Raw genomic sequence first — 22,817 nt, forward strand, 5'->3', positions numbered from 1 at the left:
GTTGAAAACTCCCAGCTATTAAACAAAGACTCGGATGAACAAGTGTGCTTTGTCAATTATGAGCATTAGAAAACACATTAACTCGATTTTTCCTTTCACCTAAAAATGCGTTTGGTAGAGACAGGTTGATTCGTTCCTCTTTCCAACTGAATCCACCCCTCTACGAGATCAACGTCCTCACTAGCACATCGTCCGGTGTCTATCTTCCTTCAAAAGGCTCAATATCCTTGCTAGCACACCTCCTAATGTCTAATTCTGATAGAATTTATAACTATCAAAGCCAACCACTATTACTTTTCGTTCCAAGCTTTCCTTCAAAGTTTTAAAATGTGTCTATTAATAAGAAGTTTGGACACCTCCTTTGTAAAGAATGCTTCATTTCCCTCTCTAACTGACATGGAAAAGGATGCTTCATTTCCCTCTCTAACTGACATGGAAATCACTCCCCTCTCTAACTGACATGGAATCTCACAAGAAATAAACTTACGTGACCATTTGTCCGGTAAGAATGATCACTTGTTATGATCACTTGTTATACTCTTAACATCTAACCTAAACTACCTCTCTCCAAGTGTGAATCAAGACCAACACAACATTTAATCTTGTGATCAAAAGATTTGAACATTAAGAATCACATGTATGAATGAATCTATTCTCATACTAACAATTTTCATGTAAATAATTTTCAGCCAGATCATGCAAACTCCAAGTACATTGCACCTCATAAAATGGCAGAAAAGTCCAAATCCAATGCTCCCTCGAATCATCATAACCATAAAAAATAAAAATAAAAACCAAACATCCAAACTTGAATTACACGAACATTCTAAGTACATAAGATAGGTAAATTGATGTTCAACTTTCCAACTCCTGCGTTGGCAAATATAATATCAAGTAAGAAAAGCATATATGTTGGTGCCCAAACAAGTTGGATGATTCCTCAAACATTGATACACAAAAGAAAAGAAAAAGAAAAGGCATGGTATATTAAAATCACAACAATCTGGAAATTAATTTATTAGAGTAGAGTGGGAGAGATATCCAAGGGAAAAGGATTGCCCAACACGGTGTCCATGTAATACTGCGGATGCCCACCATCCATCACCACGAACTGCATATCTTCAGAGGGTTTCCAGTGCCTTTTCCTTTGGTTGATGAACCAGTTGTTGATTTGCTTTTGATCCAACCCAGTGGATTGAGCCAATGCTAGCTTCTGTGATTCCTGTTCAAAAACACAACATTACAGTTACAATCTAAACTAACCCTTACAAGAACAACATAGGAAATGGTGAGATTACACATACAGATGGATAAGGCCACTTGTAATGTCTACTCCACCAGTCAAGGAGCTGTTGTCTGGCCTCCTTAGGCAGCTTCCCTTTCTTCCTTTTCTTCATGAATTCTTGCTTCAGACTGCCCAAGCATCCACTGTACTTGCGGAGGAGCTGACCTTTCAGTTCACGGTCTTCGGCTTGAGGGTCGATAGAGTGGCCATTGATATCAACTTCCTCTTCAGATGAACCATTCCTTTCAAATGCCTCACCACAAACTGGGTGGTATGCATACAATATATCAGCCATCAAATGAACTCGAACATACATTTTATCGTAAATCAGCACCCCATGGTTATTAACCCATTGATCGGTTCGGTTGCAGTTGAGCTAATTATGATCAAGTATTCTTGGACATGACTCTTTATTCGGAAGAAGATGACAGCAGACACTATTTTCTAAGATTTTTGAACAGATACGAACATGTAAAGGTGATAGGCAGAAAATACAAAAAGAAACTGTGTACTTTCATACTGAATTCCAAATCAAAACACCAGAAAATTCAGGTGAGATGTTGAAAAGCAAAAACAAAGAGGGTTCTATATTTCCAAAGCAACATTGTTGAACACACTAACTTTACGTGGGAAACACTAGCACTCGACCAATCGAGAAGAGAATACAAGACATTTTGAAGAATACTACTACTTTGTATTGCTTGGGATTTCTTGGGAGACACTTTGAAGAATACTATGTATACTCTGTATTGGGATTTCTTGGGATGAACTAAGTAGGGTGGAGGGGTATTTATATATATTCCTAAAATTTCTCAATATTTTTTTTAAAAATAACTAAATCATTTTACTAGATTTATTCCTAAAATTCATAATCATTTTCTTAACATAGATATAGTCACTCAGTGGTTGGCCTTAACCCTATTGGGCTAGTAATGATATTTTAACAAACATAACGATGAATTTATGTGATATCCTACATTGGTTGGGGAGGAGGACGAAATACCCTTGTAGATACCTTATCCTAGCAAACGCATTTTAAGGCTTTGAGAGGAAGCCAAAAGAGGAAAATATCTGCTAGCGGTCAGTCTGGGCCGTTACAATTTTAATAGCATTAAACAAAAGGATAAAATGCAAAAGGCCAGGGTTTAAGAAGCCTATATCGCTTGAGCGAAAAATATAGAAGACATAGAATCATATAGACAATGTATAGGCAATGGCAAGGAATGAGAGAACAAAAACACAAGCCAATGACTAAAAAACATGGACATAATGTCATTTAATCTCTTCATCAATGCATTACAAACAATGAATTGATAATTAGAACTCAAAAAGAGTGAAAATAAACACTCCAGTGGACATGACTCAATGACTTGTTAGATCTCAATCAACCATACGCAGATGGATTCCTGCAGTTCTACATCACAGTTGACACAAACATCTAGATGATAACCTAATTTCCAGTTATGGAAACAAAAATAATAATACAGTTTTTCACTGAACTAATTGCATTGAAAAATCAAACCCCAAACAGTTTAAACAAAGAGATTAAACAAATCAAAGGGTTTAGAATTTTTCACAAACAGTTTAGGATTATTAAAAAAAAAAAAAAAAAAAAAATCAGCTAATTAATACACTAAGAATAATAAATGAAGCTACGGGGTATGTAATTATACAAGCATTATAAACATGCATGAAAAAGTATTAGAGGAAGATGAATTGATTTAAAAATAGAAGTAATTGGTGGAAAAATTCACCAGCGTCGGAGGAGGAAATGGAGAGGGCTTTGAATTGGCACTCAATTCGGTGAAGAAAAAGCATGGCATCCCTAAAGGGTTTGGAAAGTTCTTGTTCATATTTAGTGAGCATCTCGCAATAAGCTTCCATGAACTGGTCAAGAGCCGGATCTTCACCAATACACCCCGTACAAGACGTACCACTGATTGTGAGTGCAGATGCACACGCTCCTTCAAGCCTCGCCACCACATCCGGCGGCGCCCCCACCTGAGAAAAGGGAGAAAACGAGTCCAAAACAATAAAGCTTCTTCAGATCTAAAGCTATAGAGAGAGTCCTAAAAACAAGTCTATTATTATTTATGGTGGTTAGTTGGTTAGTTGGTTGGTTGGTTGGTTGGTTACCTTTCGACAATTGACATAGGCAGCAAGGAGGCGGTGGTAGTGAGGATGACCCATAATTTTGGCCTTCAATTCACAAGAAGACGAATTTGCATTACAACACCCATTATCATTGTTGTTGTTGGTGGTGGTGGTGGTGGTGTGTTCATCCATGAAGTAACAAATAGGGTTAGAAGAAGAAGAAGTGTTGGTGTTGTTGATGTTGTTGGTAGTGTAATTAGGAGAAGGAAGAGGAGGAAATGGATTACATGCATCTCCTTGATGGTGGTGGTGGTGGTGGTGAGAAGACATTAAAGGCATCATCATCATCATGGAAGAACATAACCCATTATTACTATTATTTTGATCTCCAAAATTCATCATACCTGAAGAACTTCCGCCAGGACCATCCATAGAATACAACAATAACAACAACAACAACAAGTGTTGATTTTATTATTATTATTTTTTTTTTTTTTTGGAGGGCACTCCCGGGATTTTAGCTTCGGAAAGATCAGGCTTTTACGAAAGAGGAAAAGGCAGGCGGTCAGGCATGCTAATTGTTTGTGATGTATATGTTATTGCTTTGTGGGTTGTGTTAGGAAGGAAGGAAGGAGAAGGAGAAGGAGATTGGATAAATGTAACGTGGAGATGGTTAGATGGGGTTGGCAAAGTTTCGATTTTTTGTTGTTTTTTTTTTTTTTTTTTACCTTCCCGATGAAAACTCTCGTCTTCCTCTTTTGTTGCAGTGGCAGTGAGGAGAGACTACTGGCATTACTGGCATAAAGAATTGAGAGAGAGAGGGCGACGATCAAATCGAGGAGAGGGTTAGGGGAGAAGAAGGCACCGCACCGCACCGCACCGCACGGCACACAGATGGAAAACCAAGCCAGTAAGCTAACACTCACCCAGTGGCCATGGATGAAAACCCCTTCTCACTTCAATAATAGCGTACCCACTTAGATTGGATTTACTTATTTAATAATAATTTAATTTATTATAGAAGAGAGTGAGGAGTCCAGTGATTTAATATTTTACCTATTTTGAGTTTAGGGTTTTTCAATTCCCACACGTTTGAAGGCGTTTGTGCACATCACTTCAGTTATAAATAAACTGAGGTTGGGCACGTAAAAAGTGGAGAAAAGAAAGAGTAATTATGGTCTGAGTCGCCCCCATCTAATCTGCTAATAATTTGGCATGGAAAAAGGTGGAGTTTTTGTTTGCAGTAAGAAAAAGCTGGTAAAGTTAGTGGGACACTCCGAATGTCGCTTCTTCTCTTTTAACTCTACTACTCACCTTAGCTTATTAGCTTATTAGCTTACTAGCTTATTAGCTTACTAGCTTATTAGCTTATTAGCTCCTGGGAAACAAAAGTGTTTTCTTTTCCCTTCAAACCATAAACCAAATCCTGCCTAAATCTCACTGTGCAACACTGTCCATTCAATGTTTCAACCTTTTGTTCCCTTCCCATCTTTGTTTATATTGTTGTTTCTTAATTACCTTCAACTCCAACTACATGGGAATGGCTTCGCCTTCATATTCATATCCATATCCATTCCTCACACGTAAATGGGTTAAATGAAAGAAAACCCAATCTTTAATCCGCTCTAAAGGCTTCCCACCACATCATATGATGAATTCACTCAAATATGTGCTTCTCTTCTCCTACTCTCATATCTATATACATTTTGCCAAATAAGGTCACTCGATCCAATATTCCACCTAAGTTTTCGCCGTATAAACTATTTTTTCCATTTGCGATTAGCTCTTCCTAATTTGTATATACAAGTCTACGTTGGATGATAAAAGTCTCACATCAGCTAATTTAAAGAATGATCATGAGTTTATAATTAAGGAATACTATCTCTATTGGTATGAAGTCTTTTGGGGACGTTCAAAGCAAAGCTACGAAAGCTTATGCTCAAAGTGTACAATATCATACCATTGTGAAGAATCGTGTTCATCTAATAGTCCATCCATTGCTTCATTCACAATTTGCATTTGCTAGAGAGAAATTTCCAGACCTTTAGTTACCCTCTTCAACCAACCAATGCGGAATCTCACAATCCCCTCTCCAACAAAGATGAGATCTCACAGTGTACCTAAATCGTTATAAGAAAGTTAAATGATTGAGTTGTAAGAATAGGTAGGAAAGTAGGGTATTTGTGAGATTTGAAGTTGGGATTGAATTAGAATAAATGCTTGTAAAAGATAACACATGAGATTAGGTGCAGAAAAACGGAAGAACAATCAAATTGGTTTCTACGAGGGAGACAGAGAGAGAGAGAGAGAGTGGGGAGAATAATATACGTAACCAATAAATAAAGAAATAACAGTAAACAATTAGGGCTTTTTAGGGTTTGAAGAAGAAAAGAAAAACATATATTTTATGTATGTATATAGTACGCGAATCCGTCAGCAAAGCGTAAGTAAGAATAAAGGGGAGGTCAGAGAGAGAAAGGGAACCCTAGATTGTATTTAGATTTAGGGTTGGAAGCAGCAACCAAATCACTTTAAGTCTTTTCCATCTACAGACCCATCATACTCTTCAACCTTAGGGTTTGGTTTGGTTTGGTTTGGTTCCAATGAATGGCACTACCAACCCCATCAACACCCAGTTTTATGAGCCCAGTTTTTGGTCCATTATTATTTTCCACTTTGATTCGACGCATTTGTGGTGTGTCCAATAAAATAAAGCTGATTTGACCCTCTTTTGACTCCACTCTTTTTAATTTCTTTCTTTACCTTCAAAGAGTTGACATTATGAAATGCAAAGATGGGCATTTGAGTGTGTGTTGTGGGATAGCATACATTATATAAATACACGCTATTATTTTACAACCATTCGTCTCCCATGGCATGTATGTTTATATGACTGATTTAACTACTACTGCCTATACACAACAAACAAACTGCTGCTGCACCTGCCACATGCCACCCTCTGTTGCAACTCCTTTTCCTTTGTCCTTCCTTTTTTTTTTCTCCATTTTACACAGTTCTTGTTTTACAGCTCTCACACCCTTTACCCAAAATGTTCAATTTCCCGAGAGGTTCTCTCCTGAAGATTTGTGTCATAACTCTGTCCACATTTTTTTGTTTGATTTATGACACCAACATGTTAAGAGAAGACCAATGGTTACATTTCAAAATTCACTTGAAGCGATTTCGCATTAATTGGAAAAGGAACGAGTATAAGCAAAGTTATTGAGCTCAAAGAGGTGAACACTGGGTAGTGTTCCTACAAGGATTCTGAGGCTCGAAAGGAGGTGGATGGTGAGATCTCACATCGATTAGAGAGAATAACTAAGACCAGTGAGAATGCTAGACTACAAATAAAGGGATTGTGAGATTGCACATCAATTGGAGAGAGTAAAGAGTGCTAACGAGAACGTTGAGCTTCGAAAGAGAGAATTGTGAGAATCCCACGTTGATTGTAGACTAGAGGAACAAAACATTGTTTATAATGGTGTTTAAAAAACTTGAAGGGAAGATCGAAAAGAAAAGCAGAAAGAAAGAAAATAAATATCTATTAAGAATGAGGTTACCATTACAAACTGAACACAACATGGGATTTATGACTTTTGAGAGAATAATTTCACAAAGTTGTGAATTTTTTGACATGGACAGTGAAGTAAAAAGTGATTCTTTGAAAATAACCCTCCAACTCCAACTGTTAGTGTCATTGTTTCCCCCTGTTTCCCCAGCGACAGGAACTTCTCAGTGAGCATTTTGAAAAAAAAGAAAGAAATACCATATCTAGAGGAAGATCATGATTTAATAATTGAATCAATACTTTAGGCATTTCAAGGGCAATACTTTTCATATTTAGGGGAAAAAAAACAAACCAAATGAAAAGAGTTGGAATTATGGTGGGTCACAGCTCCTCCTTTTGCGCTTATCTCTGTGCACCACACAAAAAGGGAGAGAGAGAAAAAAAACCCCACACATCTCATCATCCTCCATTAATGAATATAACACTTGAGAACTGGAATGCATGCTTGCCTAAAAACATAATGAAACAAAAACACTTGTGAGTTTGGTTTCAGAAACTAAGGGATTTGGGATGACTGTGAGTTGGTATCTTTGATATTTTGGAAGGTATATTGCTCAAAGTGAGTGGCAAGGCAAGCACATGGTTTCAGGCATATATTAAAGGGCCCTTCTTCGACCAAACCATCAAAAAACAAAGAGGGTTATAAAGATAGTACCACAAATTGTTCTGTTGGCCGACAATGACATGACTCTTGACTAATTACTGCCACTACCATGAATTTAATTTATGTGTGCTATTCGTTATGAACATGAACCCTCTGAACCAGCATCAATACCTCAAAATCTATTCCTTTTTAACCAACTAGCTCACTTCTTCCTCCTCCTCCTCCTCTATGTGCCAACGGGGGAAGGAACCAAATCCCCTGTTCAATTTCAGTAAGTTTTCTGGAAATGGAGTGTTTAAAGAGGAGATGAATTGGCATAAATGGGGCTGAAGTTGTATTGAACGTACAACAAGTCCCACAAATTGCAGGTTCATATTTCCATGGCACCCTCGAGAGCAGACAGGCACATTAATGAAAAGCACTAGTGGGCACTGATCATGCGGTGCTAAATTAAACGTCGTATCATGCGGTGTCGCATCAGTCAACCTACGCTGAGCCGAGGATAATGCCAATGTTTCTTCCACACATTAGCCGAGTCTCTACAGAAGCCAGAAGGGTTTGAATAATGGACTCACACCACAACCTTCTTCCCCCCACACCGTCCCCTGCTTCCTTAGTTTCTCCAACATAATAATCCTCTCCCATGAAGAACAGGTGGATGATGAAATTTAGTTCTTAAACTTGGGCTACATAACTAAATACTCAAATCAATGCAATCGCAAGAACTTGAATCTGTAATCTTGTTATGTCTATAAACTAAGAACCTTCAATCTGTAATTTCTTCAATCCCTGAAAGAATAGAATAGAATTCACTGTTCTTGGTTTCTAAATTGATACTTCTTCGGGCCTCCAACTATATCAAGGCCCATTTAATGATCTAGCAATGAAACAAAACATCTCTTTAAGTGGTTCAGTCCAGGTCCCTAGAAACTCAGACCAAAGATTCCAATCTCAGAGATCGGTAGGCTTTTCTTTCCGAACATGAACCACTTTCTCACCGACTCTGTTGCAGCAAGCGATCTTAAGCACTTGTAACTTAGTTGCAAACCGAAGTTATCAGAATATTTTATTGATCTTGGTAAACCCCAAATATGATTAAAGGGGTGAAAGTATTCCATGTTCTCCGTTTTTCGACGCTTTCCCTCGAATTATCTGTAAAAAGAAACCCAGAAAGAGAGGCTATAGCCACCAAAAAGAACTCTACGAATTAGGGCTCGACCAAATAAAAGACGGGTAGTTTGCCTTTGATTCCCCCTTCCACACATTCTGAATATACATGCAAAGTGAAGCAAAAAGAAAGAAGATATAGAGATCATTACATCCTTACAGCGCTAGACATAGATTCTTCGTAAGACGGCATCTGCATAGACTTTTCCCTTGATTTGCTTTCAAACGATTCCACCAGCGAATTGTGAACTCAAGCTTCGCTGCGTTATGAACTCAAATTCTTTGCATTATCAAATACAAACGCGGACAAGCACCCTGAGCAAAGGGTCGGCATGCCGGAGTAGCGAATACTGCGCAGGACGAAGAGAAGTGTGAATTTGAGCCAGACGCCGAACCACTTCTACGTATTGGGCTCGAGTATGGAACTTTTGTTTAGCCCACTAAGCTGGCCCAACTCAGAATGCATCGATGCATGAGTTGGGTAAGTATTATATAAAATAAACACCACATTTTGTATATAGCTTATCTAAATCTTAACTGGTTTTTGTTTTGCATGACGAAATGGTATGATGTAGTAAATGTAATGAAGATTAGTTACATCATGTAATTAGTGTTAAATTAGATTAATCCCAACGCTTAATTTGTTTACATTCACTAATTTAATAAATATAGTTGATATGGGTTTGAAGAGTGAGTGGCATATCATATCACTTCATCTAAATTGACACCACCTGTCCAAATATTATAACAACAAATGTGTCATTCTACACTTGGTTAAGTAGTGCCACTGCCACTGCCAGCCACAAGCATGAAGGATAAACAAAATCTAATTGTGAGTCACCATTTTAATACGCATCTTCTAGAGAAAGATTTGCATTCTTATAAAAAATGTTTCGTTTTTCTCTTTAATCGATGTGGGATCTCATAATCCACCATTCTTAAGAGCTCATCGTCCTCGCTGTCACACCACCTAATGTATGGCTCTAATACCATTTCTAACAGTCCAAGCCCGTACCGCCGTCAGACTCACGATTTTAAAACGTGTTTATTATGGAAAGGGTCTAGTCCTATGTTAACTAGTGTCATTAACTGACTTTGACCCATTACGTATCGTCGTCAGCCTCACAATTTTAAAATGCATATGCTAAGGGAGACTTCGTTCCAAACATGGGATCTCTCGCCTTGTGTTGCTACCACTGTGTGGTAGGCTTGAGAAGACACTACTGTGATTTGGCACAGTCTTGTTCTTCTGGAAAGCAAAACTTGGGGGAAAACTTGAACAGGAGAATGTCCTGGGAAACTCATATGTATAGACAGGGTAAATAATAGCCAGAGAAAAAAGAACAATGACAACTTATTTACGTATTGGTTTCCATGGGCAACAAGCCAGAGTTACTGTATTACAGTTTCAGTACAGAATTGTAAGGGCGTGGTTTGAAAAGATAGATAGGAATTAAGATAAAAGATATGGATTGGTCTATTCTTTTCCCCCGCAAGAACAGAATCAGCCATGGATTACAAGACAAAAGCTAAGAGGGTGACAATTGGTGGTCCTCGTAATGATGAAGAAACAAGAACAGAAGAAAAAGAAAACCCCATGAAGCCTTGACAAAGAAACCTCCAGAATCGCATTCATTCAATCCAAGAAATTGGTTGAAACAAAGAGATGAATCCAAATGGGGGGAGTTTAATTTTTTAAATGAGTTGATTGAAATTACAGTAACAGACAGCGAAACTGTGTACAGAGCTGATAAATTAAGTAGCGTCAGAACTCAGATGGCTAATACTTTTGGTTAATTACATAGAGATGCAAAAAGTTCGAGACCAGGGGGAGCTTCCTATACAATAATGCGTTTGAAAATGGAGAATCCTTTTATCATGAGACTGTTAATGCACTTTCTTAGTGAAAAGGCTTCTTATGCTAAAGAGATTGGTAGAACTACTTGAATTTCCAGGATTACTAACACTGCCGCCGTTTCCGTTGTTGTCGGAACCATGGCTGCCGCCGTCTACGCCGCTGCTGCTGCTGCTTCTGCCACCACCGCTGCCAACAGCCCCAAGTCCACTGGTCTCGTCGCTTCTACAGCTCAAGTGGTTTCTGTACCCAATACACATGGGGACATTCAAATTCAAAACTCTTACTCCAGAGGCGGCGGCGGCCTTGCTTCGGTGGGCGTCCGTGGGTTCTTTCCGGGCAGTTTTTTCGGCGTTGCGAGAGAGAGTTTCGGAGGTTTTGACGGTGGATCCGCCGCGCCGGACCTGCCACACCGGGCTACTCCGACCCAAATGGACTCCGGTGTGACTTGGGCTGCTCGGCCACTTCCTGGACTTGGATTCACCGGCGGAGTTGCTGCGAGAACACGGCGCACTGTTAAACTTCCGGGATCCGGGTTGGCCGCCGGTGAAAATTTTAGGCCTAGTGAAAGTATTCCCGGCGGATCTGCTACGCGAAAATGGCCAAATATTGATGTTTAACTCGGCCGATGAAGACCCATTTCCAGTCTTCTTCTCTTTCTTCTTCTCCTTCTCTCGATCCTCCTGACAACCCGAGGCGTTCTTCTTTTCGCTTTTCTTGAAAATGTTCCACCGCTGCGACGAGGTTAACGAAGAACCCGTTTCCGCCGAAACGCGCATCAATTTGGGGCCGTCGCATGGATCGGGTTCGGAAGGAGGAGGCTCCGGGTCAGTTTTCGGGTTAGGTTCGTTAGATTGAGAGGTACAATGGTTGGATACAAGGTGAAGTGGAAGAAGAACACCGTCGACGAAGAGCTCATCGGCAGAGAGGAGATTAGGCTGAGGGCAAGAGGGGTTCCGGACCATCCAAAACTCGAACTCCGGCGACGTGGGGAAGCTGCCGGTGGGCGGCGGAATCTCCATGAGGGAAAAAGATGAAGATTCTTCAGCCGGTTGGGAGTGGTGTGTGAGCTGAGAGCTCAGAAAAGGGGACCCTACGAACTCCAATCAACAAATCAGAATAAAAACTGAGAGAGAAACAGAGAAGTTGGGGGTACCACTCGACGACGACGACGACGAACCAATATTTTCTTGGGTTTTATATAATATTTTTAAAATCTCAATTTCCCAAAATTAGTATTTTAGTAATTTTTATTTGTTTGGAAAATAAATAATTAGTTTCCTGGAAATGTCACCCATCATGGCTGCTTTCTCTTGTACTACATTCAAATTGAATTATTACAAATTAAGCCTTAAAATATGCATAAACCACAATTTAGTAATTGAATGAAATTGGTTAATCTATATAATAATATTATTCAACGCCATAATTTCATCTCAAATTGGTTAAGTAATCATTTAATTACCATACTTAATTTCTTGCACGCATCAGCAAATTATTAATCCAGTTATAAAAATAAATAAATAAATAAAGTGTAGTGTAGTTGAATGGGTATGCACCACATGCAAAAAGTTAAACTGGATTTGGTTTGGGTTATAGTGCGTACCCAAACACACCCCAAATAATACAATAATTCTTAGTCAATATTGTGTATTTATATTCTAAATGTGAAATAAATATGAGATTATATAAGTAATTTGGTAGTGTAATAATGGGTTTCTATATTCAAAAATTGCATTCCTGAGAGAGAGAGATCCAAAGGTAGGAAATGAAGATTTCTTATCGCTGCATTCTTGAGAAAAAGAACCAATGGTTGAAAATGAGACATTTTTAATCGGGTATTCGGATAGCTCCAAAGCTATGACTTTCATAGGGTCATAGCGCATTTAAACGATGTCGTTTTCGTAGGAGCTGTACATGAGTTACCATATAAAACAAATTAGCATAAGTATAATATGAAGAGCCAGCAATAAAGTTTTCAGTTGTCTTCATACATTGTGTCCATTTTTCCTTTAATTTTTTTTGCCTAAAGTTTCATACTTATAATTACCATTAAAGTGAGTTTGTTTGCACAACATGGCTCCACCCTAATCACAAGTTCTCTTTTTAAAATATTAAAAATTTTAAAAAAAATTGTGAGATCTTACATTCATCATCGTTACTCTAGTTTTCACGCCCTAATCAGAAATATTTTATGCCTCTCCAACTAATGTGGGATCTAACAATTCCGATGTTCATCAAAATATGAAAAATCTTCGAAAACGGTTAGCTTAGGTTGAGAAGTTTAGGACTTATGTTACCACTCCAGTGGAGTAGAAGCATGAGCAGGTAGCACTACAACTTGAATCGAATGCCATAAAAGATCCAATTAAGATGTTTTTCTTCTTCTTCTCTGCGCTTCCAATTTGCCATTTAAATTAACGTTGGAGTCTCTCAAACAATCTCTGCAACAAGTCAGTTGATTTGGTCTCACATGCACACCACTGCGCAATACATGGCCTTTTCCCGTTCTCCGCGGCTTGTCTTCTTTATTGCTGAATCATTAGCTGCATGCAATTTGTTTCTCCACTTCTTTAATTGGGTCCATTTCAATAATTGAGTTGGGATTTTGGCATGTGGGGGTCCTCTTTTTAGCTTTGATTTTTCCTGAAAACAAAAGAAGAATCAAAAGGGTAGCTTCATAGAACCCCATTTGATAATATTTGAAAAGGATAAAGGAGAAAGCAACGGATTTTGATTGAGGATTTGCATTATTATCTAATCAAGGAATTGGGTTTTTATTAGATGGATCAGCAAAGCAAGCAATCATGTGGAGTTGCTGTGTGATGAGAGGGGTGATTACATGATGCCAAAATGGGAGGGAAGCACGTGATAACTTCTCGTTAGAAGCTCGAAACATGGCAAAAGCAAATGCCAAACATTTGTTTAAGCATTTTAAATCTTTTACATTTGGGGATTTAAGAAAGGAAAAAGGAAAGAAGGGGACAGAAAAGGCGAAAAGGAAAATCTGTGCTTTTGGATTTAAACCATTTTGCAGGTTACACAGAAGCTAGCTGCTAATGGGTAGGGAGTGGACCCAGTTGGGGCAGACTGAATCGACCACAGATGCTCAGAGACTTTAAACTTTAGAGTCAAAATTCAAATCATTAAGCCTTCAACAATAACAAGATGGCAACTAAAAGAAAGTCCAACTTCTGAATCATATCAGACACTGGATTTGAAGTTTAGGGGTTGTGATCAGGCAGTTCAGTTCAATCACTTGGATCAATGTCTTCTTTTTGACCTTTTTATCAGTTTCTCTCTCTAATTGAAGCACAGTAACCAAAAAAGTAGTGTATCAAAGAGAGAGATAGGTTGAGGTACCTTCATACACCAGAGAGAGAGAGAGAGAGAAACAAATAAAGTTGAGAAGAATCTCCTCTCCTGTCTGCAGTATGTAGATTAAGAATATTAGATCAGACCCTATGAGATACATTTCAAATCTTTCATTCAAGAAAATATAAAACATTTCAAATCCATGTTTGTTTTATTATAAAGTGGAGAAGTCGAATCAATTTATTCAAATATGTTAGGCGATTTCCATTATTTGAACTGGTATGCAGTCATAGTCAGATAATCTTGGAAATTTTAACATTTGGTCCTTGGACAGCAACCCTATCCCTCAAAAAAATTTAATGGTCAGAACCCATTAAACTTGCAGAACTCATATCATACCCCAAAACAGTGGCGATTTTTTATTAGCATCTTACGCCACCGAGCAATGCTAATCAAGCTGAAGTTAAAGAAAACTAGGTTCCTAAAATATCCCATAAAAAGGCCATAACAGGCTTTAAGCTTCCTCAAGAAATAAATTTTGGGTCGAAACTACTGGGTAAGGAGTTATCTTTAAGCTCCAGCTCCAAGCTCCAGGAGGAGAGTGTGATTAATAGCATTTGATGCAGGACCCACAAATTGAATAGGACCTGAAATTTCAATTAGGAAGAATGTCACAATTTAATCGAAACAGTGCATGCTTTTCTCATCTTTAAGGCATCATTGACATGTTTTTTTTAACACCCTCATTTAAATATTAGTAAATGCAAAGGGGAAAACAAATTAAATGACAGCCAGCTGAAGAACATGACAAGGAGATTGTTCTCTTTTTGTTAAGAGCGGACAGGAATCAGAGAAAGATAGAAGTTGAATGTTTTCTAACCAGGACTAATGTATCGGTTGTTGAATGCCCACTCATCCCTCAATGATGCAAACTTCTTGAAAGGGGTACCTGATAATTCATGAATGAATCGGACATTATTGCTTAGTTTTTTCCAGTAGCAGATAGGTACATGAAAGTGATTGGTCAGTATGACAACAGGAAGACACTATTCTAGTATTACACAAAAGAAAAAAAAAAGTTTCCCTTCACAGTTCTTACCATCGAGCTCGACCATTGCCTTCTTAATCACAGGCTTAAATTTGCCTGTCACAAAAATACAACTTCAGTGCTAACACAAGTATATGAAAATCAAATCATTTGACCGCAACGGCTAAATACATTTGGACTAGGATTCAAGAACCCTCGGGCTAAGCCGCGTCCCATAATGATGAAGTTATCATGAACCAAAAAGAAACCAATTATTGAAATAGGGCCTTTTGTATCATTAATGTTACTAGAAGTTCAAAGCTCCAGAACAATAGATGCTGGACTTTCGTTTAAATTTATGCCAAGCAGACACACTGACCCAAAGTATTTTGTTTATGTTTGACCTGTAATGTACGGGTATACATTTGGTAGCACCTTTCTTAAAGATGACTTGCAAGAAAGGGTCATTTCTACGACCTTGAACAGGACCTGTTCCAAGGGTTGTACAACTTTATCCTTGAGATCTAAAGAAAGAGCTAATTCTGAACCTTAGAATTTTCACACATTCTTTATGAAAATGGACAAACCACTTTGAGGGAGCATGCAAACGAAGGGGGTTGAAGGAAACCACAAGAAGACTAAAATTAAGACCATGCATGATAGAGATAACAGAGTGATTAAGATAGCAAGCTGTAGTCTACCATGTCTCCTCTCCACATCCATTAATGATGTCAATGAAGTCCCACCAACAGTCCATTCTTCAACGGGAGCAGCTAAGTTCCCCACCTGGCAGATACACATAGTATGCACAAATATTTACCAACAAATTATTGACAAACACAGCCAAAAAAATTAGGAATAACAGGAAACTGATATTTGATGGAAGTGTTTGCAGAGATATTGAAGATAAAATGAGCAGAGAATAGGACAGACAGATGATATTAGTCCAGTTTTTCCACTCTGCAGGAGAGCTCCAGCACCATAACCCAATGCATAGCAGTAAGTGGAATCGAAATTGGTTGGTAGACCACACCTCCCTTCATATCTGCAAGTTTGACGCACAAGTGTTGCCGTGGAACTCCAACAAAAGGAAAAGAAAGAGAGAAAGAAAGTGAACTGCAGTTCTCAAATAATGAGAAGAATACTTACCCAAAAAAGTGAGATTGCCCTTTAAATTGACGATTGTATGCACTTTCTCTCTTCCTCTTCTCCAACTCTGTTTCAACCATCTGAATGAGCATTTTCTCTGTTTCTATTTTAGCTACCTAAACAAGAAAAGAAGAAAAATATCATATCTAACCAAGAAACACCAGCACCTGGGTATCAAAACAAAAACAGATGGGAAAAAAAATTACCTGAACATTTCCATGTGGATCTCTCTCGAGCATCAATTGTTCTTGGATTGCTCGAGGCAAGAGCTCAAAAAGTTCAAGAGATTGACTAGTGAGTTTCTTTTTCCATAATCCTTCATCATCAACTATTTCATGGGCCAGAATTTCATTTAGCTCTGCAATAAGTTGCTGTACCTGAAAGGCATTCAAGAGCAACATATAGTTTCATTAAACACAGCTAAGAATGAAGATAATAAGACAGCCATTGCCGATTTTGCGAACAAGAATAATACCTCCGGGATGAAGTCAATAAGGCCTTCCGGAATAAGTATAACACCATAATTAAAACCAAGTTCTGCACGTTTGCAGACTACATCTACAATGTAATCTGTAACACTTTTCAGCGTTTGCTTTTGAGCAGAAACCTGCAGCAAATCAATCCTAGTAGTAAGGAACACTGTAGCCTCTTCTGCAGCAAAATGTATAACCATCGACCAGAGATTCCCACAATCAATCATAAAGTTTTAAGAAAGTCCATACATAAAAGATGACACAAGTCGAGCATTTAGAATCACTTGCAATGAGCGAGAGTATTATGTGAGGACACCACAGATAAAAATCTTGTTCCTTTTCCAACAAAAAAAAAAAAAAACATAATTAAAAATGCAGCTGACAAGAAGTTAATAGTACCTCTTCCCCAATAATAGTAATATTTGGATGAGTCTGCAGAGCACACTCTAGGGTGATGTGTGAAGCAGCACGTCCCATAAGCCTCACAACTGCAGATTCACAAATCAAATAATATGCTAAGAGAAATAAGACAAAGTAAAAAGAAATCAATGATCCACATGCATGCTAAAGCGCTTATTTAGAACTATGTACTAACATAACAACTCGTAAATGCCTCTTTCTTGAGGCATCAAACAGTTTATTAGCTGATAAATAAATGTATCCACAACGTAAATAAGCATTATGAATAGATTTAAAAAAAAAATAACATTTTAATCTGTTAAGTAAAGATATACGACTTTCTTAATGTTTTCAAAGAACAATAGAAACTGTTATCAAATATCAGAATCATACGTGCGGTATTATTGATGATTATTTTAATCCATAAGGTACCAATTATAAACTGTGTGAACCACCACTCCAGACAATAGCAAATGGATTTCCATCGCGGCACACAACATATGATTGAATGACAACACCATGGTTCTTAATTTGAGTATCGATATACTTACAATGATAATATTTTCCAGTTGATCTAGCATCTATCATGACATTACCAATCATTTCTGCATAAATCTGCCACATTAGAAACATGAACTTCTTTAATAGTGGCAAATGAACAACGTAGTGCAAATCCAATCTAGTAAAACTGTAAAACCCAGACAACTTTATTCTCTCTGCAAAGTAATTACCACAACAAGAACAAAATTTTAAAAAACATTCGAACAATCATAGGGCAATGATGTGTAGTTTACATCAAAAGAATTAACACCATGTTAAGAATTCAACGAGAGAAATGGTTAGTTACCCTGCAAGCTGTATCAAATCCGAAACTTATGGGCACCTCTTTGCATTTTAGATCTCCATCAATTGTTTTGGGGCAACCAATAACCCGGGTCTTCAAATTTTTACTCCTGATCAAAAGAAGAGGTATTACTTCACAAAACATATGATAGAAAAACTAAAACGATGTACGGAAAAGCAAATTTTCTTAAATAGAGCAGTCCACCTGAAGTTTTCAGCAAGAAGGCAGGCATTTGTATTGGAATCATCTCCACCAATCACAACAATCCCATCCAAATCAAGCTTTTTTGCAGTTTCTTCAGCTTGTTTGAACTGAAAAATTAAGCCCACTCAACTAAGTTCATATATCCAAGTCACTTCAGTATAATGTCTGACCGTGGAAAAGAAACAGACTCTCACCTGCTCTGTTGTTTCAAATTTGTCCCTCCCACTGCATATCATATCAAATCCACCCTGAAAAGATCTCAATAACCAGCATCAATTATGCTCATGCACCAGTTAACTTATTTTACATAGTGATGTATGATAACCAAGTATTAACATAGAGTACCGAAATCCATTAGAGGTCAACATCGTTACTAGTATTTAAATGTTTAAAGTTGTGAAGCACTCTATAGGTTTACCTGATTTCTATATGGATAAATATATTCTGCAGTCAATTCCACATAATTACATTTCATAATCCCGGCAGGACCACCCTTGAAGCCATATAATACACTGCCTTTGACATGATCCTGCAAGTAATCTATGGCCAACACAGATTTAAAATCACTCAAATCCAAATAATAAAAGAAACATGATTAGAAAGTAGATTAGCGTAGAATTATCAGATTTAATTCAGTAAATGTAAAATAATCGTTACCAAAAATTCCGGAAATCACGTTATGTCCTCCGGGGGCCTGCCCTCCAGACAACACGACACCAATCTTCAACTTCTTGTCCGATTGAGCTTTGTTGGATTTGCTTGGTACCAATTTTGCCGATGGTTGGCCGAAAAGATTAGGAAATAGCTTGGCTATCTCGTCTGCTTAAAACAAACGCAAAGAAGATTAATAAAACGCCTAAATTGTAGTCCTCCTTCCAAAGCCATGCATAGGAATAATGGAAGGAGATACAAGGCTCATGCATCGCAAAAATTCACGTATGTCTATGAAATCAGAAACAGACACCAAAATATGTTTTGAGTGAACAGAAAACTCTGAAGCGTAAGCAACTGCTTCCATTTTTAATGTTCCCATTCGATCGAACAAAATCGAACAGACACTTAAAATTGCTAAAAACTCATTTCCTGATTCAGCAAGCAGCAACCAGATTCTTCAAGGATCAAAAGTAATAATAAACACTACAAGATGAAACAAAAGTGATACATACACAGATCCCGAGAGCATGCAATAGAACAGAGTACCTGGATTGCCAGCGGCAGAGCTAGGGGGTCCATCGACGATCGTGAAGGAACTTCTGAAAACAGAAGGCAGAGGCAGATTTTGGTCGATACGACTGGACTGAACTTCAGCATACACTGAGGAGACCCGTCCGGACACCGCCGCAGGAGAAGATTTGACGGCGGCTTCACCATTGGAGACGATAGAACTTGGCATTGTATAACTAGAGCAAGCACGAACACCAGAGAAAGTGATGGTGCGAGAGGCTGAGACTATGATGCTCGACACCGGTGGTTAAACGCCTGAAATATAGCGAATTGTCGGAGCTGGACATTACCATGCTGAACCGAAACTGTGTTGGAAAATGGAAAAGTAATAATTCAGTTTGGACTCTTTCCTTTGATGCGTTGACAGCTCTCTCCCGGACATTGGACATTGGGTACATTACTATTACCTGGGGCTGGTTTAGGATGCCTAGTTTGATTCTGTGGGTCGCTTTTCAGCAGTATGGGCCTTCAATTCCAGGCCCAAACCTCTCAGCCCATGTATCAAGTAAGCCCGTAACGAGCCCATGGCTGATGGATCTGGGCCTAAGAGGGGACGAAACGGCGTCGTTCCATGCTTCTTTTGTTACAACGCATCAGCCACTCTTATTCAAATCAGCATCCCTCAGCCGCCACATAGATACACTGAACAACAGTTTCTCAAAAGGAAAGTATTAGAGGTCTACTTGAGCACCATCATTACCTGTTCTAAAGATCACAACTTCAAACCATTTCTAATACTAAAAAGAAGACCCACTTTTCCAATTGTGCATAAATGATTGTTTTGGCCTTGAATTTCCCTTCAAAGCACCGAGAATGAATGCAGCAGGCTCAAGCCAGCGGCATCGCCAAGAACAGAGAGCATACAGAGCCTTGTGCTGTCGATGCACTTGCCATTGCAGGCTGAGATTTTCTTCTTCAGAAGAAACTGAAAGCTTCGGCTCTGAGCGATTCCCATCAGACTCCAGCATTTCCCACGCCATGGACCAAATGATCAGGGAAAAGCAGAGAATTGAAGAGACCAAATTTGTTGTAATGGTGGCTATGGAGAAATGCTCTAATGGAATTGAGAAGCCAAAGGATCTACGTAGTCTTTTGAACTGTTATATCTCCATGAACTCCGATGAATGTCATGGCGTCATTTTAGAGGTATTCCATGAAGTATGCTGTAATTTGTTTCTGAGTTATGGAACAAAAATTTAGCATTGTTTCTAAACGAATTTTGGAAAAGTAATTTGGATTCTGGAAAGCTCTGGACTTTTAATGGGTGGATTAAAATCCTGCTCGATTATAGTTCTCTCGTTAGAACAGAGAAATTAAAAAAATAAACTGATTGTGATTGTGATTGTGACTTGATCAAAACAATCCAAAACCAATTGAATGGCTTGTATGACCTGATGTGCATGATTGACGAACTTAATCGCGAAGAATCCCTTGTCTCCATGTTGAAGGAGATGTGTGATCAGATCAAAAGGGTCATTTCCACTACCACTTCGATCCAAATGTTAAGTGACTACAATGTAAAAGAAGGCATGGCTAACTGAAGCTGGCCATTTAAACAGCAGGCGATACCATTTACTATATGTGGTTCAACTACAACACTTGCTACACCATCTTTAGATAACAATTTAGTTTTCCTATGAACCCTTTAAACAACATTCCCTTAGCAAAGACAATAATAGTATTTGATCAGGGTGATAAGAGAGCGCTGCCTTCCTTGATGAGTACGAACACACTACCAACATCTCCCCGTGAAATTCGAAGATCTTCGTCGAGATAAGTAGTTAGCAACCACGACTCTGGTTTCGTGTTTGGGATCGAGAACTTGATTGGTGGTTGGCTAGAAATTGTCTTCGCCACATTTGAAGCAGTGTTTTGGATGGAGGATATGATGCCATTGAATGGTGAAAGATCGATCTTTTGTCCAAGAAACTCCACATTCTCTGGTATCACTATTGAATCCGTCAGCTGGGGTGTCCCAATGACGCCTTCTTCAAACTTGATCTGGAAACATAGTTGTGGGAAAAGCAAATATTAGCTGATTACAAAGTCAAAAGAGTTGAAATCCCCAAACAGACGAGAAAATCCTAACTTTTCTGGGTTCAGACTGCCGGGTCAAAGGCAGATTTGTTCTAGCTTTACCTGTACGCGCTGAGGACTTCGAACTTCAAACTTTGCATTAGTACTAATGGAAGTGGTAGCCAGAGGGCCAGAAAACTGGACAGAGTTTTGAACAGTGAAGCTCTCTGAATCAATTGTCTGTGAAATTTCTTCCACTTTCACCAATGGAAATGTACTCCTAGACAACAATGGGAACAGACCCGAGAACGATGTGTACCTACAAACCCCAAATATTCATGTTGAGAAGCCTAGGATGACAACAAATTTCTAATGCAGAAACGCTTCCAAAAGTACTAGAAACAGCCTTTAAAGAAATTTATACAAAACAAGATGTTAGGGAAGTTACAATCACCTGAATTTCAAGTTTCAAATCCCATCAGAGAAATCCAGAAATTCGATTAAACTTGTTCGTTCATATAGTATTAGAGGAAGCCGTTTATAAACTGCACTGTTAAGAGAAATAACAAACTAGGTTACGATATGATTAGGGCACTTACGCGAGAATCCATTTGCCGTTGAGCAGAGTTAGGGCCTCCGTAGGAGCTGGTGTAGGGTTCTTCGCTTCCAGTTGCGTAATCAGCTCCACAATCTCCGCTCTAGTTTCGCTAGACGCTCTTAATCCACGATCGGTCCCGTAAAACGAGTCCACCAACGCCTTCTTCAGTTTATAGATCTCCGATTGCTCCAGAGGCTCCTCTTCAGCGACCGCAACAGCCGAACCATCATCGTAAGGCTCCACCTTCTCCTCCCCCCACTCGTCATCGTTCCCCACCGCACGGATCTTGAACGCAGGTCTAGCCGAGATTGCCGACTTCCCCGCCGCTACTCTGGCTCCGGCCCCAATCGAGCTGATGGGGAAAATCGATGGCTTAGAAATCGGCTGAGGTTGCGGTGGATTCAGTGAGAGAGTCTTGCACGGAAGTTGATTGAATTGAGAAACAAACGCCATTTTTTTCTCTCTATTTTACCGAACTCAGACAAACAAACACACAGCACAAATTGAAAGACGAGGACTTCCACAACAGCTACGTCTCAAATACCATTCCAATTCAAGCAAACGAGAGGGACGATTAAATAGATGCGAAATGAAACAAGAAGACGATTATACCCCTGATCTTCACGACTGTCTTGAAACCTATCAATATTTTCAAGGGCAAATTGGACCTTATGAAAGTAATGGCTATTTGATAATTACACAAAATGTGGTGTGTTAAGATTGGAACACGTGGTGCATTCAGGAGGGAGACGGTAGCTTAGCATATGAGGCGCGAAATTAATTAATTCAGGGTACTCTTAATATCAATTAAACACGCATTTATTTCTAAGACCATATATAAAACCAGCTATGAATTAATTAAAAACGGAATAATTATTAAGAAAGTGTCGTGCAACTCGTGTTTATAAAAAAGAAATATAAAACAATTAATTATAGACATGTTTTTAAATATATTTTGAATTAATCCAAAACTTAATTAAAATCATTAATTA

The 22,817-nt window shown here is 38.6% G+C and overlaps 4 protein-coding genes across 4 annotated transcripts; all 4 read right to left on the bottom strand.

Annotated features, from left to right (window-relative positions):
- Positions 1 to 848: 848 nt before the first annotated feature.
- LOC111433869 (homeobox protein knotted-1-like LET6) lies at positions 849 to 4,357 on the bottom strand. Its single transcript, XM_023071123.1, has 4 exons — positions 3,422 to 4,357; positions 3,040 to 3,286; positions 1,305 to 1,549; positions 849 to 1,222 (listed from the first exon to the last, which is right to left on the bottom strand). The coding sequence occupies exons 1-4, from the start codon at positions 3,809 to 3,811 to the stop codon at positions 1,019 to 1,021; spliced, it is 1,086 nt and encodes a 361-aa protein (XP_022926891.1). The 5' UTR covers positions 3,812 to 4,357; the 3' UTR covers positions 849 to 1,018.
- Positions 4,358 to 10,326: 5,969 nt separating this feature from the next.
- Positions 10,327 to 11,750, bottom strand: LOC111433517. Its single transcript, XM_023070569.1, has one exon. The coding sequence runs from the start codon at positions 11,596 to 11,598 to the stop codon at positions 10,609 to 10,611; it is 990 nt and encodes a 329-aa protein (XP_022926337.1). The 5' UTR covers positions 11,599 to 11,750; the 3' UTR covers positions 10,327 to 10,608.
- A 2,189-nt stretch (positions 11,751 to 13,939) lies between these two features.
- LOC111433922 (pyrophosphate--fructose 6-phosphate 1-phosphotransferase subunit beta-like) lies at positions 13,940 to 19,542 on the bottom strand. Its single transcript, XM_023071196.1, has 16 exons — positions 19,188 to 19,542; positions 18,645 to 18,806; positions 18,406 to 18,527; positions 18,182 to 18,235; positions 17,988 to 18,094; positions 17,787 to 17,892; positions 17,491 to 17,554; positions 16,940 to 17,028; positions 16,543 to 16,674; positions 16,274 to 16,444; positions 16,068 to 16,183; positions 15,852 to 15,963; positions 15,620 to 15,704; positions 14,991 to 15,035; positions 14,772 to 14,840; positions 13,940 to 14,538 (listed from the first exon to the last, which is right to left on the bottom strand). Exons 1-16 carry the CDS (start codon positions 19,378 to 19,380, stop codon positions 14,462 to 14,464), a joined length of 1,704 nt encoding a protein of 567 aa, XP_022926964.1. The 5' UTR covers positions 19,381 to 19,542; the 3' UTR covers positions 13,940 to 14,461.
- A 1,145-nt stretch (positions 19,543 to 20,687) lies between these two features.
- Positions 20,688 to 22,378, bottom strand: LOC111433826 (chromoplast-specific carotenoid-associated protein, chromoplastic-like). The gene is made up of 3 exons (XM_023071061.1): positions 21,827 to 22,378; positions 21,351 to 21,546; positions 20,688 to 21,212 (listed from the first exon to the last, which is right to left on the bottom strand). The coding sequence occupies exons 1-3, from the start codon at positions 22,276 to 22,278 to the stop codon at positions 20,898 to 20,900; spliced, it is 963 nt and encodes a 320-aa protein (XP_022926829.1). The 5' UTR covers positions 22,279 to 22,378; the 3' UTR covers positions 20,688 to 20,897.
- Positions 22,379 to 22,817: the final 439 nt, after the last annotated feature.

The sequence above is a fragment of the Cucurbita moschata genome, unplaced genomic scaffold (genome assembly GCF_002738365.1).
Source record: "Cucurbita moschata cultivar Rifu unplaced genomic scaffold, Cmos_1.0 Cmo_Scf00043, whole genome shotgun sequence".
NCBI lineage: Eukaryota > Viridiplantae > Streptophyta > Magnoliopsida > Cucurbitales > Cucurbitaceae > Cucurbita > Cucurbita moschata.

Coding starts and splice junctions, on each gene's coding strand:
- LOC111433826 (XM_023071061.1), bottom strand. CDS start 22,278: ATGGCGTTTGTTTCTCAATTCAATCAACTTCCGTGCAAGACTCTCTCA. Junction 21,547..21,826: donor AACGGCAAATGGATTCTCGC/GTAAGTGCCCTA, acceptor TGGGGTTTGTAG/GTACACATCGTTCTCGGGTC. Junction 21,213..21,350: donor GAAGTCCTCAGCGCGTACAG/GTAAAGCTAGAA, acceptor CTATGTTTCCAG/ATCAAGTTTGAAGAAGGCGT.
- LOC111433922 (XM_023071196.1), bottom strand. CDS start 19,380: ATGCCAAGTTCTATCGTCTCCAATGGTGAAGCCGCCGTCAAATCTTCT. Junction 18,095..18,181: donor AATTTGAAACAACAGAGCAG/GTGAGAGTCTGT, acceptor TTAATTTTTCAG/TTCAAACAAGCTGAAGAAAC. Junction 17,029..17,490: donor AACTGGAAAATATTATCATT/GTAAGTATATCG, acceptor GTGAATCTGCAG/TTGTGAGGCTTATGGGACGT.
- LOC111433517 (XM_023070569.1), bottom strand. CDS start 11,598: ATGGAGATTCCGCCGCCCACCGGCAGCTTCCCCACGTCGCCGGAGTTC.
- LOC111433869 (XM_023071123.1), bottom strand. CDS start 3,811: ATGGATGGTCCTGGCGGAAGTTCTTCAGGTATGATGAATTTTGGAGAT. Junction 3,287..3,421: donor CCTATGTCAATTGTCGAAAG/GTAACCAACCAA, acceptor CCCTTTTCTCAG/GTGGGGGCGCCGCCGGATGT. Junction 1,550..3,039: donor CATTTCCTCCTCCGACGCTG/GTGAATTTTTCC, acceptor CATACCACCCAG/TTTGTGGTGAGGCATTTGAA.